The sequence below is a fragment of the Belonocnema kinseyi genome, chromosome 3, assembly GCF_010883055.1.
Source record: "Belonocnema kinseyi isolate 2016_QV_RU_SX_M_011 chromosome 3, B_treatae_v1, whole genome shotgun sequence".
In the NCBI taxonomy this organism is placed as follows: domain Eukaryota; kingdom Metazoa; phylum Arthropoda; class Insecta; order Hymenoptera; family Cynipidae; genus Belonocnema; species Belonocnema kinseyi.
This window is the reverse complement of record NC_046659.1, coordinates 70,401,209-70,417,790: the sequence shown is the minus strand read 5'-3', so window position 1 is coordinate 70,417,790 and position 16,582 is coordinate 70,401,209. Positions and strand designations below refer to the sequence as shown.

General features: G+C 26.1%; 1 protein-coding gene across 3 annotated transcripts in view; it reads right to left on the bottom strand.

The window, feature by feature from the left end:
- Positions 1-2,124: 2,124 nt before the first annotated feature.
- LOC117170341 (histidine--tRNA ligase, cytoplasmic) overlaps positions 2,125-16,582 on the bottom strand; it is a 32,525-nt gene continuing 18,067 nt past the window's right edge. For all 3 annotated transcript variants that reach the window (XM_033357077.1, XM_033357078.1, XM_033357079.1), the window contains 2 exons: positions 12,214-12,715; positions 2,125-3,009 (listed from right to left, as the gene is read on the bottom strand). In XM_033357077.1, coding sequence (XP_033212968.1) covers positions 2,525-3,009; positions 12,214-12,715 — 987 coding nt within the window. In that variant the 3' untranslated portion in view covers positions 2,125-2,524. The remainder of the gene's footprint in view (positions 3,010-12,213; positions 12,716-16,582) is intronic.

The window sequence follows — 16,582 nt, the reverse complement described above, 5'->3', positions numbered from 1 at the left end:
TACATCTTTTATTATTAAGCTTTGTACTTAAACGTAGTTTTCTTTCGACTCTTGCATTTCTCAAAGTTTGAGACCGATATTTTATGTATAAAAAAAGTTCGAGTGTTCAAAAAATGTTGAGGTTCAGAAAAAAGATGAAATAATTTTCAGTGAAGTTCCTACAAAAATGCTGTACCTAAACGTACTTTATTGTTCTCTAATACATTTCCCAAAGTTTCAGCTCGATATTTTATTTACAAAAAAAGTTCTTAGATTCAAAAAAACATTCAGTCAACTGAAAAACTGTGGTCGGTAATATAGGTATTTAGCTGTGTCACATGCCCTTAAAAACTGCATTTTAAAATTCTTTAAATGAAAAATGTACGCTTAAAATTTGAAACAAAAAATTTGTAAGTGAATGATTTCCGAATTGCGTTTTTAGGGTGTCCGTTCTAATCACATGAAACAATTCCCGGCCACTTCACGGTTCGCAACAAGTTTTCAAAGTCAATGAAATTCAAAAAATTGAACTTCAAAGCTAAACATTTATTCCTTTAAATTGAAAGTTAAATTGTATTTTCATTTTAACTAGTTTAAAAATCCTCAAAAAGCTTCAAAAATTTATTTCAACATCTTTGAAATTGAAATTTTGAAATGAAATGTTTTCAGAAATTCTAAACATCTTTTAAAATGATTTGAATTCTTCCGAAAAAATTTCTTTTACAACCTGCAAAATGAAAAATATTTCATTTTCGGCCATCTTTTCCTATATTCTCTTTAAATTAATTTTTCAAAAGAAAGTTATTTTCAATTTTCTTATGAAAATGTTTTTTACTCTTTTGAAGCCTTTCATTATTCTTAAGAAGCTTCTAAATTTTCTGTTTGAAAACAGTTAAAAAAACTCTTGAAATAAAACTTGGACAGATATTTTCCAAAAAATTTGTAACATTTTATTTATTAATTTTATTTTCAAACTTTATTTTTTAATCTGTTGAAATAATACTTGCACAGATATTTTCCTGAAAATTTATAAAATTGTATTCACTAATTCATTTATTTATTTTATTTTTTGGGAATTTTACAAATGTTTAGAAAAATATCTGTCCAAGTTTTATTTTAATAGTTTCACAAAATTGTTGTAATGATTCTTGGACAGATATTTTCCTAAAAATTTGTAAAAGTTTATTTACTAACTTATTTATTTTATTTTTAAGACTGGGAAATTACAGTACATTTATTTTTTGACTGGGCATTTTACAAATTTTTAGGAAAATTTTATTTACTAATTTATTTATTTATTTTATTTTTCTATCCGGGAAATTACAGTACATTTATTTTTTGATTGGAAATTTTACCAATTTTTAGGAAAATATCTGTCCAAGGAAAAAATTTTAAGTTCTTTAATTTAATTTTTAAGTTTTAAAAATAAAATTAATAAATAAATTATTAAATAAAATTTTACAAATCTTCAGAAAAATATCTGTCCAAGTTTTATTTCAACAGTTTAAAAAAAACTCTTGAAATAAAACTTGGACAGATATTTTCCAAAAAATTTGTAAAATTTTATTTATTAATTTATTAATTTTATTTCTTAACTTTAAAAAAAAGTTATTTTACCAAAAAATTGGTAAAATTTTATTTATTAATTAATTAATTTTATTTTTAAAACTGGGAAATTACAGTACATTTATTTTTTGACTGGGAATTTTACAAATTGTTAGGAAAATTTTCTTGACTAATTTGTTTATTAATTTTATTTTTCTAGCGGGGAAATTACAGCACCTTTATTTTTTGAATGGGAATTTTACAAATTTCTAGGAAAATGTCTATCCAAGTTTTATTTTAACAGTTTTAAAAACTGTTTTTTTATGAAAAAATTTTAAGTTTTTTAATTTAATTCTTAAGTTTTAAAAATAAAATCAATAAATAAATTAGGAAATAAAATTTTACAACTTTTCAGGAAAATATCTGTCGAAGTTTTATTTCAACAGATTTTTAAAACTGTTGAAATTAAACTTGGACATATATTTTCCTAAAAATTTGTAAAATTCAGAGTCAAAAAATAAATGTACTATAATTTCCCAGTCTAAAAAAAAATCCCAGTATCTCGGTCCAACTGCCACCTTGGAATAAGAACTCGTAACCTACAATTAAATGCTTCTTTTATTTCAAAATTCATTACAATAAATAAAAAGTTTGGTTGTCTCTTGGTAAAAATCATAAAACTGAGATATCTCAGCACATGAAGTATCACTCGCTAAATTAAGAACCATGAGGTCCTATGAATTAAATGGCCTAAAATCACTACACTTGCTTAATCTGAACAGAATTTTGCACTCCTGATCCATCCGTGAGTCTCTGGATTTTCAGACAGTTGAATCCCGCCTTACTCCTCGATAACAGAATCGAAAAATGACTTTGTACAAATCCCGTTGAGGTACATAAAAGTGTAAAATGCAAACTATTAAATAAAAAAAAGACGTTTGACCCCCGTGTTCCGGTCTCATTTCAACAGAAGTTATAAAAAAATTAAATTGTAGATTGGCTAAGGATTTGTTCGTGAATGTTCGATCCACTTTTGAATCTCCTGGACGAGTTCTTTCCTCGGCACAGACTTTTCAGCTCTCGACGTCACTTCCCGGAATGTGACTTCGCCCCTCTGCAATTCGCCCTCGCCGATAATGACCACCAGAGGAATTCCATTCTCCTCGCAATGCTGCAACTGGGCGAGGATTTTCGAGTGTTTCTTGTACGAATGTTCGGCTTTGATACCAGCGTCCCACAATTCAGCGAGTATTCGCATTCGTTCCTCGTGGAGATTTTTCTGAGCAGTTGCGACGAAAACCTCAACCTCGTTGGTTCGAGTTCGCATACCTTTATTTTCAAGCTTCGATTCCAGGACACTGAAAATCCTCTCGACTCCTAGAGATAATCCCACACAGGGCACGTTTTTATTTTTTGTGTCGAACATTCCAACCAAATTGTCGTAGCGACCTCCACCAGCTATGCTTCCAACACCAACGTCATCTCCTGGAAAATAAAGAGTTTATTTCTCGAGTTAATATTTAAAAATATCAGGGTAGTCGTTTTAATAAAAAATATGCCCGCCAAGCGGGCACATTCTCATTGCGCGCTGTGCGCACGGCTCGCACGTTTGAGCGCGCCTAGGGCGCGCAACTGTTGGTTCTCGCGCTTCGCGCTCGATGTTGTATTTATCTAGCGCTTCGCGATCGATTATGTATTTACCTCGCGCTACGCGCTCGGTCTTTATATTTTCGCACATTCTTGCGCAAACATTTTAAAATTAAGACCCAAAACATCCACCACTGTAATTTTGTAATTGTGAATTCTCTTTCGTTAAAAGAGAGTTTGAGCGCACCTATGGCATGCGACTGATGGCAATCGCACTCCGCACTTGGTCTTTTCATTTCTTCCACATTCGGGCACAGACCTTTTAAAATCAAAGGTGAACGGACCGACAACTGTAATTTTGAACTCTCTTTTGTTAAAGCTCTTTTGGCTTTAACGAACACATTCTCATCACGTATCTCGTGCTTCGCACTCGACTTTATCCAACATGTAAACTTTTCTGCATTATACCTAACACTTTTGTATCAATTATAATACATTTTTATGTAAGTCTGTCTGGGATTAATTATTACAAAAGTGCAAAATAAAAAGCAAATTGTATTTATCATGATTATTTTTGTATTTGTTTCTTATTTTGCTTTATTCTAAGTATTTATTCTAAGTATTTTATTCTAAGTATTCTAAGCTGCTCTGAAACATGCATCATTTCAATAAATGTGTACCATTACAATTCATAATATGCATAAAAATTGAATCATACTAATTCTTATTTCCTTGTTTTTATAATTTTTTATTTTCAATGTTGTTATTTACGATTGAATAAAAACTACTGCGCATCTGCATAGGGTCTAATACAGGAACCTATACAGGGTCCTATATAGGAGCCTATCTCCTACTTCGTCTTTTCTGCGCTTTTTCCAAAAAGTTCATTTTTGCATTTTTTATCTTATGTTTTACGATTAAAAGAAGATTTACTCGTCCAATTAAAAAATGATTAATAATAAATTTATAGATCTTTTTAGGCGAACAACTTTTGTTTGTTTGGCTCTTTTTTAGATGAACAATTTTTGTCTCATTTTTTTTCGTAGCTTATATCGAAAAGTGATTCATTATAAATTTTTAGTTCTTCCCAGGGTGCGCAATTTGAGCTTTTTTATTTTTTTCGTATCTTGCATAGTTTGACCAAAAAATGGAATTTTTGAATTTTTCATTATTTTTGGTACGATCAAATTTGGAATGTTCGACTTTTCGACCAAATTAAAAAAGTTATTATCGTACTCCTGTAGGGATTTCAAAAAACAAAGTTTTCCTTCTCTTGGCTTTTTTTCATATCATGCGTTGTTTGACTCAAAATGTTCATTTCAGTTTGTTTTTTTGGATTTTGAAAATGCTCTAACACTGATAATTTTCTTTTTTATAGAAAAAAGTCATGGGGATAAATTGTTTGAGTTCCTGAGTACTATGGACAACCGTACATACAATTTTTAAATCTTGAAAAAATGTTTCAAACATTTTTGGTACGATCAAATTTGTAATTTTTAACTTTTAGACCAAATTAAAAAAATTGTTATCGTAATCTTGTAGGGCTTTTAAAAAGTAACGTTTTTTTCTCTTGACTTTTTTTTCGTATCATGCGTTGTTTGACTTAAAATGTTCATTTTAATTTGTTTTTTTGGATTTTGAAAATGCTCTAACTCTGGTAATTTTTATATTTTTCGAAAAAAGTCATTAGGATAAATTGTTCAACGTTTTGAATACTATAAATAACCGTACAGAAAATTTTGGAATTTTTAAAAAAGTGGTCTCAAAAATATTCAAAATGTGCCCACTTTTTGAATTTTTATCCAAAATGGCTGGCTAACGAACTTGACCTGTAGTTTAGGACACTAAACGAGTGTGCCAAAGGGCAATCTAATAGATTAATTTTTTCGAAAGTTATCGTCTTCACAGACAGACACATTCGTAAAACCCCGTTTTTCGGTTTCAGAGGGTCTCAAAACGTGGACATTTGACAAAAACTGGGGGGGGGGGGGGGCAAATTTTACACAAATCTAATACCTTCTCTGATGAGAATGTAAAAAAGATTCAATCACTAAAGCTAAAATTTGTTCCATTTGATGTAAAAAAAAACTTTGCTACAAATCATTTCAAGCAATTTTAAGCTAGAAATATTTAAAATAGATCGATTACATTTTTGTTATAAACAGAATACTTCTCAAATAAAAAAATTTAATTACTTTCATTTTAAATAGTTTTAAAATCTTTAAAAAGGTTCAAAGTTTTATTTCAAAATCTCGAAATATTTACATGTTGTTTTACATTGAGGGTGGCCGTTTAAATCGACGAAATAAATTCCCCCCGGTCATTTCCCGGTTCGCACACATTTTTCACGGTCTATGAAATTAAAAAAATGGAACACTAAAGCTACAAAATTTTCCACTTGAGGTAATAAAAACTGAGATTTAAGTGAAAACACTCAAAGTGGAACTATTAAATTTTGAACTTTTAAAATTGAAAATTTTAAGTGTTTAATTAAAAACTTCGTATTCAAATGCTCGATAATTTACGCGTATAAAATTGAAGGTAGTAACAATTTTCAATATGAAAAAATATAAATCCACGTTATCATTTTCAATGATCTAAATTAAAAAATCAATCAATGAACTTTAAAATTTTCAAAATGATATAATTTTAAGGAATTTTAAGCTAGAAGCACCAAATATTTAAAAATTGAACAAATTTGAACACTTCTTAAATTAGAAATTCAATTATTTTATTTTTAAATAGTTTAAATATCCTTGGAAAGCTTCAAAATTTTATTTCAAAATCTTGAGAAATCTAAAACTTGTTTTAACTTGGTTTTAAATTTTTAATTATTTCGGAAATCTTTGCAGAATTTCTAAATACCGGTCAAAATGAATTGACTTTTTTCTACATTTTCAGAAAATCCTGCAAATTTTAGAAAATTTCTTTACAATTTGAATGTATAAATAACAATTGAACATTTATTATTTGTGGGCAACATTTGACTAATTTTAACAAAAAATTAGATTCTTTTCAAGAATTGTAAAAAGCTTCAAAAGAATAAAAACATTTTCTTAATATTCCTAGGAAAATTAAAAATAACTTTTCATTTTGAAAAAATTATTTTCAGAGAATATTTAAAAAGTTTTTCAAAGATTCAAACAAAATTTTCAAAAAAGATTCTAGAAGATTTTAAGAAAACTTTCTAAACTTTGCATGATCATTTTTAATCTTTTTAAAACTCGTAATCATCTGTTTAAATTACTCAAATTATTTCTGCAATTGTTCATTTGTAAATTATACATCAAAATAAAAAAATTTTTCCTTACAAATTAAGCATTTTTCAAATACAACAATTAAAATTGTAACGTTTAAAGTTCGTCGAAATTTTAACGATTCCAGGCTGTCTATGTCAAACAATTTAGTTAAAAACTCTTTATTTTTAAATATATGGTTTCAATTTACTTGCCTTGAATAAAAAATTTAAATATTGCTATATATTCAATAATTAATCTTTTTTTCAATTAAAAACTTCAAATTGAATGGGTTAAAAAATGAATATTTTAGACTGAAACAATATTTTAAATTTAATAAAATCCTTTAAGTAAAAATATATTATTATGAAGTTATTTTTAGGTGGAAAGTAGTTGATAAACTTTTAGTTACACGTTCACATTTGTTTAATGACTAAGCCTTTCATACTGAAACCGCTTAAGTTTTAACGTTAAAATCTGAAAATTCTTAAATTTGGAACTGGATTAAAATCGTTTTGTCAAATCGTTTTTGTTTACTTTTTATTACTTGAGGTGCAGATAAATTTAAAAAAATTATTTATAAAATGTTTTTTATACAAAATTCTCCACATCAAAGGCTTTTATTTTTTATTTGTTCAAGTCTTTAAGATAGCATTTAAAAATTGTTTAAATTAAAAATGTGAGCTTAGAAATAATAATTTTAAATGGCAAATTTTTAAAGTAAAAAGATTATGAATTACGCATTGTAAGCTAAATAATAGCATAATTGAAAAACATAACAATCCCACTAATTATTTTTAAACTGTTGAAATCGATCGTGGACAGATTTTTCCCGGTCATTTCCCGGTCCAGCGGCCACTCTCTCAGAAAATTCCTCTCAGAAAATTCCCGGTTATTTCCCGGTCCAGCGGCCACCCTGGCAATTATTCAGATTTTAAATTATTTTCGCATTTTTTTCAGAACTTTCAAATTCATTTTCGACAATTTTCGAACTCTTTTTTATTCTTCTAAAATTTTCTCTGAAAATTAATTTTTCAAAATAAGAAGTTTCTTTAAATTTTCTTAGGAATTTGAAGAAAATGTTTTTTGATATTTTTTATTTTTTGAAAAGCTTCTAAATTTTTTGTGGAAATCTGCAAAAATCTGTACTTTGATTCAAATTAAGCCGGTGGGTTATTTGCATCGAAATTCGGCACGAATAACCGGATTTTATTGTTATACGCAGACACTTCATTTTAATTATTTGAAATCATTTCAAAATTGAGATTAATTTTGAATCTTTTCAGATCTTCTAAATTTCTCTTCAACTTACACCATTTTTTTTTGTTAACAATTATAAGTGCTCTATATTTATTATATATAAAAATGCTACCATTAAATTGAACTAAATTTTTCAAGTACAACAATTAAAATAGTAAATTTCAAAGTTTAGATTTGAATATTTGATCTATAATTACTGATTTTACATTAAGAATTAAATATTTCTAAATACTAAGGAATTTTTATTTTTTCCAATTACGAAATTTCAAATATTAGACTAAAAAAATATTTTAAATTTATTAAAACCCTCTAATTATGAATATACAATATTATTTTAAAGTTGTCTTAAAATTGAATATAGTCTTGTAAAATTCAGTCTTGTAAAATCAATTATTATTCACTTGTTAATCCTTAATACATAGATCAATTTTAAAAATTGTTATAATTTATATTCACAATTGTCAACTAAAAAGGATTTTTTATCCGAAATTGTGGTTTTCGAACGCAAATAATTTGTATTTTTCAAGTCTTTAAAACTGCATTTTAAAATTTTTTAAAAGAAAAATGTACGCTTAAAAGATAAAATCCAAAATGGAAAATTTACAAAAAATTTCGAATTATAACGGATTGTCAACTGAATGATATCATAATTGAAAAAGATAAAAATTCAACTGATTATTTGAAAAACTGTTGAAATCAAACTTGGACAGACTTTCAACAGAGTCGTTAAATTTTCAACAAAATTAATAAATCCTCGATAAAAAATTAATTTTTAAGAAAAAGTGCAATAGTTGGTATTTCCACAAAAAGACTATTTTCATTTTTAATCAAAACAGTAAAATTAAGCCAAAAAATACAAATTTTCAACAAAATAAATTACTTTTTAACTAAAATGATACACACACATTCAGCCAAAAAAATAACTAATAAAAAAATTGCTGAAATTTTAATTTCGAAGTTATGAATCTTTGACAAAGAAAGTGAAATCTCAATAATTTTGCCACCAAAAAAATTGAATTCCTACAAAAAAATATAAATTTACCACACAAAACAGAAAAGTTACATTTTTAATAAAAATAAATACATTTTTAACTGTAATGATGACCTTCAAACAAAAACAAAAACAAATTTTTCTACCAAATAGTGGAATTTTAAACCCTAAAGCTTAATTTTCTACCCAAGAAAAGACCAATATTTAAATAAATTAATTTTCAATCTAATAAAATAAACTTGCAAAAAACGGTTAAATTTTCAAACGAACAGATGAATTTTCAATAAAATAGTTCAATCTTGAACAAAAAAAATGGTTTAAACTAAAATTATGAATCATCAACCAAGAAATATTAATTCTCGGCGCAAGATGTAATAGTTGGTAACTCCACTAAAAAATATTTTTATTTCAAACCAAAAACAGTTCGATTCAACAAACAGAAAAGACGAATTATCAACCCAAAAAGACGAATTTAAAAAAAAGAAGACTTTTACAAAATGTTCAAATTTTTAACAAAATACTCAAATTAACTTCAGCTTCATCAGAAATAAAAAATTACATGACTCTGTCAGGTTTTACCCGACATTCCGTGACTTTCTCTCACCAGTTTTAAACAACCTGACTTTACATGACCGATACAGTTTCAGGTCTACTTAAAAAATGACTGTAAATGAAATTCAGTTTTAACACATTCTACTGGTCGCAGATTAATTTATGAATATTTTTCTGTTCAATTATTAATTATTGAAAATGTACAATTTTTTTGAAATTATTGAATTGGAAACAATTATTATTCATATTAAAATTAAATATTATTAAAAGATCTGAAATTATAATCATATTATTTTTATTAGTAAAATAATCAAATCGTATCAATTCGACAATCAAAAAATCTCCGTAAAATACTAAAAGAATTATTAAGACTAATCACTTTTTCAAAATCCTATGACTTTTCCACTTTTTCCAGATTCTGTAGCAACTTAGAAAATCAAAAACATTCTAGAGTAAAATAAAGATATACTTTTTTGAATTATCGCAACTATTTTGTTGAAAATTCGCCTTTTTTTGGTTGAGAATTAAAACTATTTCGTAAAAAATGTATCATTTTTGGTTTAATTTAACTATTTATGGTATAAAAACAAAATCCTTTTTGGTTGAAAATTCAACTACTTAGTTGGAAGTGAAACTCTTTGTTAAAAATTCATTTAATTCGTTGATGATTCATCATTTTAGTTAATAGAATTTTTTTGTCTTCAAAATTCAATTATTTAGTCAAAAATTAATTGTTCTAACCGAAAATTTAACTCGTACACGTTTGGTACAAAATTTATCTTCTTAATTTGAAAATTCAAATATTTGGTTTTAAATTCCTGTATTTTATTCAAAAATCGAATATTTGGGAGAATATTTAAGTTTTTTAGTTACTAATTCCTCTTTTTTTATGAAAATTGCTTAAAAAATTCAAATGTTTGGTTGAAAATGCATGCCTCTTGTTGAAAATTTATCTTATCGTTTTAAAATTTATCTGTTTGGTTGCAAATTAGTTCTTTCTTATTTAGAATTATTGTTTTTAAATTTAAATGCAACTGATCCATTTTTTGTCGAAAATTCATCTTTTTTGTTGGAAATTTAATCTTCTTGGTTAAAAATTATCCTTTTTTCGTTATAAAATATACTTTGAATTGATTGAAAATGAGGTTGTTTACTGAAAATTTAGTTATTCTATTTTTAGTTGAAAATTGCTCAGTTGTAGGTGAAAATTCAACTATTTGTTGAAAATTCGAATTTTTTGTAGAAGAGTACTCTCATTAGTTGAAAGTTCTATTTTTTGATTAAAAATTAATTTCTGTGGTGAAAATTGAACTATTTCGTTGAAAATTCGTTTATGTTTGGTTGTAAATATATTTTAATGGCGGAAAACATGACTTTTGGGCCAAATTGTAAAATTTTCAACGCAAAAGATGAATTTTCTATATAAAAAAAGAGTTTCTAACTAAATTGTGTTTTCAACCAAACCAAGGAATTCTACAAAAAAAAATTAAATTTTCTAAAAAACAGACCATTTGCTAATGAAGAAGATTACATTTCTTTTGAAAAAGGTAAATTTTCCACAAAAAATTTTAAACTAAAACGATAAATATTCAGCTATAAAAAATTTAATTTTTAACCAAATACAAGAATTTCCAGCTAAAACGATAATTTTTCTACCATAAATAAAATATAATATTATTTATTATTTTTTTTTATAGAAAATTTATCTTTTTACTTGAAAATGCTTGTATTTGGTTAAAATTAAATTATTTCAGTTAAAAATTTATCACTTTATTTGAAAATTTACTCTAACTAATCCATTTGTTGTTGTTGAAAATTTACCTTTTTCAATAGAAATATAATCGTCTTCATTAAAAATGTTCTTTTCTGTAGACAATTTAACTATTCTATTTTTGGTTAAGAATTCACTTGTTTCGCTAAACAAAAAATATTTAGTTAAAAATTTTTTTTTTATATATAAAATTCATGTTTTGCGTTCAAAATTCGACGATTTGTTTAAAAGTTTATATTTTTGATTGAAAATTCATCACTTTGAGTAAAAATTAATTTCTTTGACTGAAAATTCGTTTCTTTTTAGTTGAAAATGTATTTTTTTTTTAACTGAAGATGTAACTATTTCATTTTTGCTTGAAAATTTATATTTTCAGTAGAAAATAAATTCATTTGGCTAAAAACTTGTTCTTTTCTTCTTTAAAATTTACTTTTCTGACTGCAAATCAAACTATTCAAGTTTTGGTTTGTGAATTTATCTTTTCTAGATGAAAATTTATATATTTAATTTAAAATATATTTTTGGTAAAAAATTCATCTAATGGGTTTAAAATTTATCTTTTCCTGATGAAAATTCATGTACTTTGTTGACAACAAATCTTTTTTTGTAGAAAATTAATCTTTTGGGTTGAAACTGAAACTATTTGATTAAAAAAATTTTTTTTTGAAGATTTATCATTTGAGTTAAAAATCCATTTCTTAGGTTCAAAATTTATTTCTTCGATTTGAAAACTTACCTAAAAAGTGTTTGAAATGTATTTAGAAATAAGAATTTTTTGCATCAATATTATTAATCTTTTAGATGTATGGCTGGTTTTATGCCTAGAAGAATTGATCAATTGGGATATTGCAGCAACCCTGAGTAATTTAAATTAAGCGCCCTTTTAAATTCGAAGCGATACATTTTCTCGCGAAATTTAAATAATGTAATTATTATTAAAAAAGGTAGAAAATGTGATTTTTTAAGTCCTCATTCAAAATGCTTACTAACACTCCTTAAATTCTCAAAGCATATGAAGGTCGAGCATATTCTTGAGCATGCTCGCATGCTCATGAGTATTATTTTTATTAGTGAAAAATCAACTCCCAAGTGAAAAATTCTCCTTAAAGTACAAAGATTATAATTAAAACTTTAAAACAGTTTCTAAAAAAAGAATTTATCACTTTATAAAAAAATTCTCTTACTTTTTTACTTTTTCCAGAAGTTTTTCGAAATTCCATAACTTTTTTTTAGGTCTTCCAACAACCCTGGACTACATAAGAGATCGTATTATTGCAATTGAGTAAACTTACCGGTTAATACTGCTTCATAAATCACTCCAGTGTAGTAATCCAGTCCCCTCGCCAAACTCATGTCGAATTTGACATTATCACTGATTTTATAAATCTCACAATACTTCAATAATAACTCCATCGCATTGAGACCTTGCACAGCACTTGGAGATTTCATCAGATTCTCATCTTGTCTCAATTTCTCGACAAGTTCAATTTGTCCAGAGAGCGAGACATAAGCACCAATTTTATCAGCGATCGCACCATCCAGATTCTTTTCCTCCACCATTTCCTTCCGGACTTCCTCCCAAGGACTCTTGTCCAGTTTGTCCACGGCGGAACAAATACCGCGAAATTGGGATTTGGGAACACCACACGTCTCGAATATGCCGTCTAAGATACATCTATGATTAACCTTAATTAAAAAGGGTCCTAAATTCAAGGAAGATAGAGCCTCAGAAATTATGCGAAGGCATTCTACGTCTGGTAACATCGGGTCGTACTGACCAGCTATGTCAAAATCCTGAAAATAGAATAGCAATGTGATATTGCTCAATTACTGAAGATGAATTCTAAGATTCAGACCTCACTGTGCCTATGGCAGGGGTCTCCAAGGGTAGATCCTGTAGCTACTAGTGACCCCAGGCCACTGGGAACCCTTAAACTCGAGACCATTATTTATATTCGAAACTTCACGCTAAAATTGAAAATTATGAAATCAAATAATGAATGTTTAGTTTTCGTTACTCTAATATTTCTAAAAAAAATATTCATTGCAATTGTAGTTTTTTATGCTCGCAATTTAAATCCCATAAAAATGGTTTTGTTTACAAATAATTCAAAATTTAATTTTCAAATAAAATTAAAAAGTAGCAAGAAATTCATGTGTCCTTCAGTTTAAATTACCTAATATTAAGAAAATAATCGATTTTAAAATCGATAATAACACATTTTTTAACATTGAAAGTTAAAAAAAAAATTTAATGGGCTTAAATAATTGATTATATTATTATATCTAACAGATAGAAAAAAATAACTATTTTTAAGATTTGTTAATACCAAAACAAAGAATTTTTCCCCTTCAGTTGCGATACCTTTTTTCAAAACGTCTCTTTTAAAATTTTTAAAATTACTTTTTTTTAAAACTTTTTCCGAATTATTTAATTTTAAAGCTTTATAATTTAACAAATTTACATTTTGAGAGGTAAAAATGACGAAAAATTAATTTTTTATCATAGTGAAAAGATGTGTGGCATCAACTTTAAATTGTTTAAATAAAATAAAAATTTTTAATTCTACAATTTAAGCAGTTTTTACTTTGAAACATTCAATATACTTTAAAGCAGTATCAAGTTAAACATTATTTTTATTTAAAAGCGCTAATGCAATTTCAGTTTCTTTAAATTTTAAGTAATCAATTTTTAAAGCTTTTAATTTTTTCGATTTTCGAACACTTATTTTGATTATTATTAGTATTTTTTAAAATTATTTAGCAATAATAATGTCGAAAACATTTATTTGTAAACAATTATTGGCAATTGCTTAGTTCAAACACTGTAAATAAAATATTTTGTATTTCAGGCTCTGTCAAGTTATACAAAAAGGGGTTGTCGGAACCCTTCATATTGGGATTTTTTCAAAGGGATCATAAATTTCCTTTCAGTTTCCCGTCGAAAAAAATTGGTAGATATTGAAAAAGGCCGAGCGATTCTGGGTCACGATGCCCTTGTCTATGGGATAAAATATAGGGACTTTCACGGACATAGAGTACTTTTTTCGCGCTCGACGGGTAACAAAATCAAGATAAATCCATAATAAATAAATTCACATTTAATTTATATTAAAGCAAATTGGAAAACAAATTTAATCAAAAAGATTGTATTGATTTCCGTAAAATTGGAATGAATTTAAAGGAATTCGATGAAATTCATAAAGACTCAAGAATAAAAAAATGCATGTAAATCAAGAACAATTAAAATATATATGGGAAAGTTTCATTGAATTCAGAAATTTGAAATGGGCTCAGAAAAATTCAAAGAAATTCCAAAGAATTAAAAAAATTCCAAAGAGTTTATTAGAATTCAGGGTGAATTCCAAAAAAAAATAATTTTAAATCTCTTGATTGAAAAGTCTTTTTTTGGTTGAAAAATTAACTAGTCTCTTGAAAATTTATCTTTCTTGGATTAATTCAACTATTTGATTAAAAATTAAAATCTTTTTTGGATGAAAAATAACATATTACATTTGTTTTAAGAATTTATTTTTTATTATTGAAAATTTAATTTGATTGGAAAATCAATAATTTTGTCAAAAATTCATCCTTTTTGGTTGAAATTCACTTTTTTTCAAAAGATTGTTTTTTTTTGGCTTACAAATTATTGATTTTGTTTGAAATTTTATTATTTTATTTGAAAACTCATCTCTTGTGTTAAAAATATAACTATTTTATTCAAAATCCATTTTTGGCAGAAATTTAAATGTTTGTAGAAAAGATTCGTTTTTGTGACTTGAAACATTTTTTTTTTTGTCGAAGATTCAACATTTTAGTTGAAAATTCATCTGCGGGTTGAAAATGTAACTACTATTTTGATGAAAATTCCTTTCCGGTTAAAATTTACACTTTTTTGTAGGAAATAATCGTCTTTTTGGCTTCAAAATGAATTAGATCAAAACTTTGTTAAAATCCATTGGAAGGAGTAAAAATGAGTAAATTCAGAAGAGTGCAATTGAATAAAAAAAATTCAAGAGAATTCTAAAGAATTAAAAAGAATTCAGGATGAATTCCCAAAAATAATTTCAAATCACTTCAAATCTTTGAAACCATACTATTTTTCTAACAAAAAAATGACTCATGACTACAAAACAATTAAAAAGAATCCAAATGAATTGGAAATATTTTTATAACTCGAAAAAATGCCATTGATTTCAGTAAAATTTGACTGGATTTAAAAAGCAATCAAGTGAATTGAAAACAAATAAAAAATATGAAGAAATGAATTAAATTGAGTAAGTTTGAAATTACTTTAGAAAATGAAAGAGAATTCAAAAGAATTGGATGAAATTTCTAAGACTTTATGGTGAGTTTTAAAGGCTTCTATATGAATTAAAAATACTCTTTTTTTAATTCATTGGATTGAGTAGAATTGAGTTAATTTATAAAAATTCAAGCGAGTTAAAGAAATGCAAGAGAATTTGAAAGAATTCAAGATAAATTAATAAGAATTCAGGTTGAATTAAAAAAAATATCTTCAAATCTCTTCAAATCTTTGAAACCCTACTAATTTCTAACCAAAAAATGACTAAATACTACAAAAGAATTTAAAAGAATTCAAATTAATTGGAATTTTTTTTTAAATCGAAAAAACTCTATTGATTTCTTAAACTCTTTGAAACCCTACGAAATCCCCCAACTTTGTGAAAAAAATTCTTTGAAATCCCATACAAATTTAAAATCCCGTGAATTTTTTTTAATCTCTTGAAAATTTCTGGAAATCTTTTAAAATACACTAAATTAATGTAAATCTTTTGAAATCCAATCAAATTGCTGAAATTGTTCCTGAAAATCAATTAAATCAACTTTCGAAAATTCAAAAAAATCCATTGAATTAAGTAACATTTAAGAAAATTTAGAATAATTCAAATAAATAAAAAAGTCCAAAAAATTTAGGCTGAATTAATAAGAATTCAGGGTGAATTAAAAAAATCAAATCTCCAATATTTGAAACTCTATGATATACCGTACTTCTGACTTGAAAATTCGTTAAAAACCACTAAAATATTATAAAATCCCGTGACATTCTATGAAATCTAATATTTTCTGAAATCCTAAAAAATTTTAAAAAGCCTTGAAAGCTTTAAAAATCCCTTTAAAAAATTGAAATCCTTTTCTATGATTTTAAGAATCACAATATTATAACTGATGTCATTTCAAATAAAAATCATTATTTTTTCTGAAAAATATTAAAATTCACAAAACAAAACATTAATTTTAACCAAGGTTTTTTGCAATTGAATTTTTTCTGACCATCGCTTCTTACCAATTTTTGAAAAATAATTGCATCTAACTAAACGACGGCTCACTTTTTACGGGAAGACATTTTCTACAATTCGACTGTTTCAAAATTTAAAAATACGAGGGTAGTTCAATAAGTCCTTAGAATGAAGTATAAAAACAATTTTTTTTTGGGTAAATTTTTTTTTATTTTGCAACATAATCTCCTTGGAGCTCTATACACTTGGTCAATCACTTTTCAAGTTTTTTTAATCCTTCAGAAAAGTGTATTTTCGAAAGATCCTCAAAATAAGCACTTACAGAGGCAATGACGTCTTCGTTGTCTGGAAATCTCTGTCCACCGAGCCATTTTTTCAAGTTTGGAAATAAGAAAAAGTC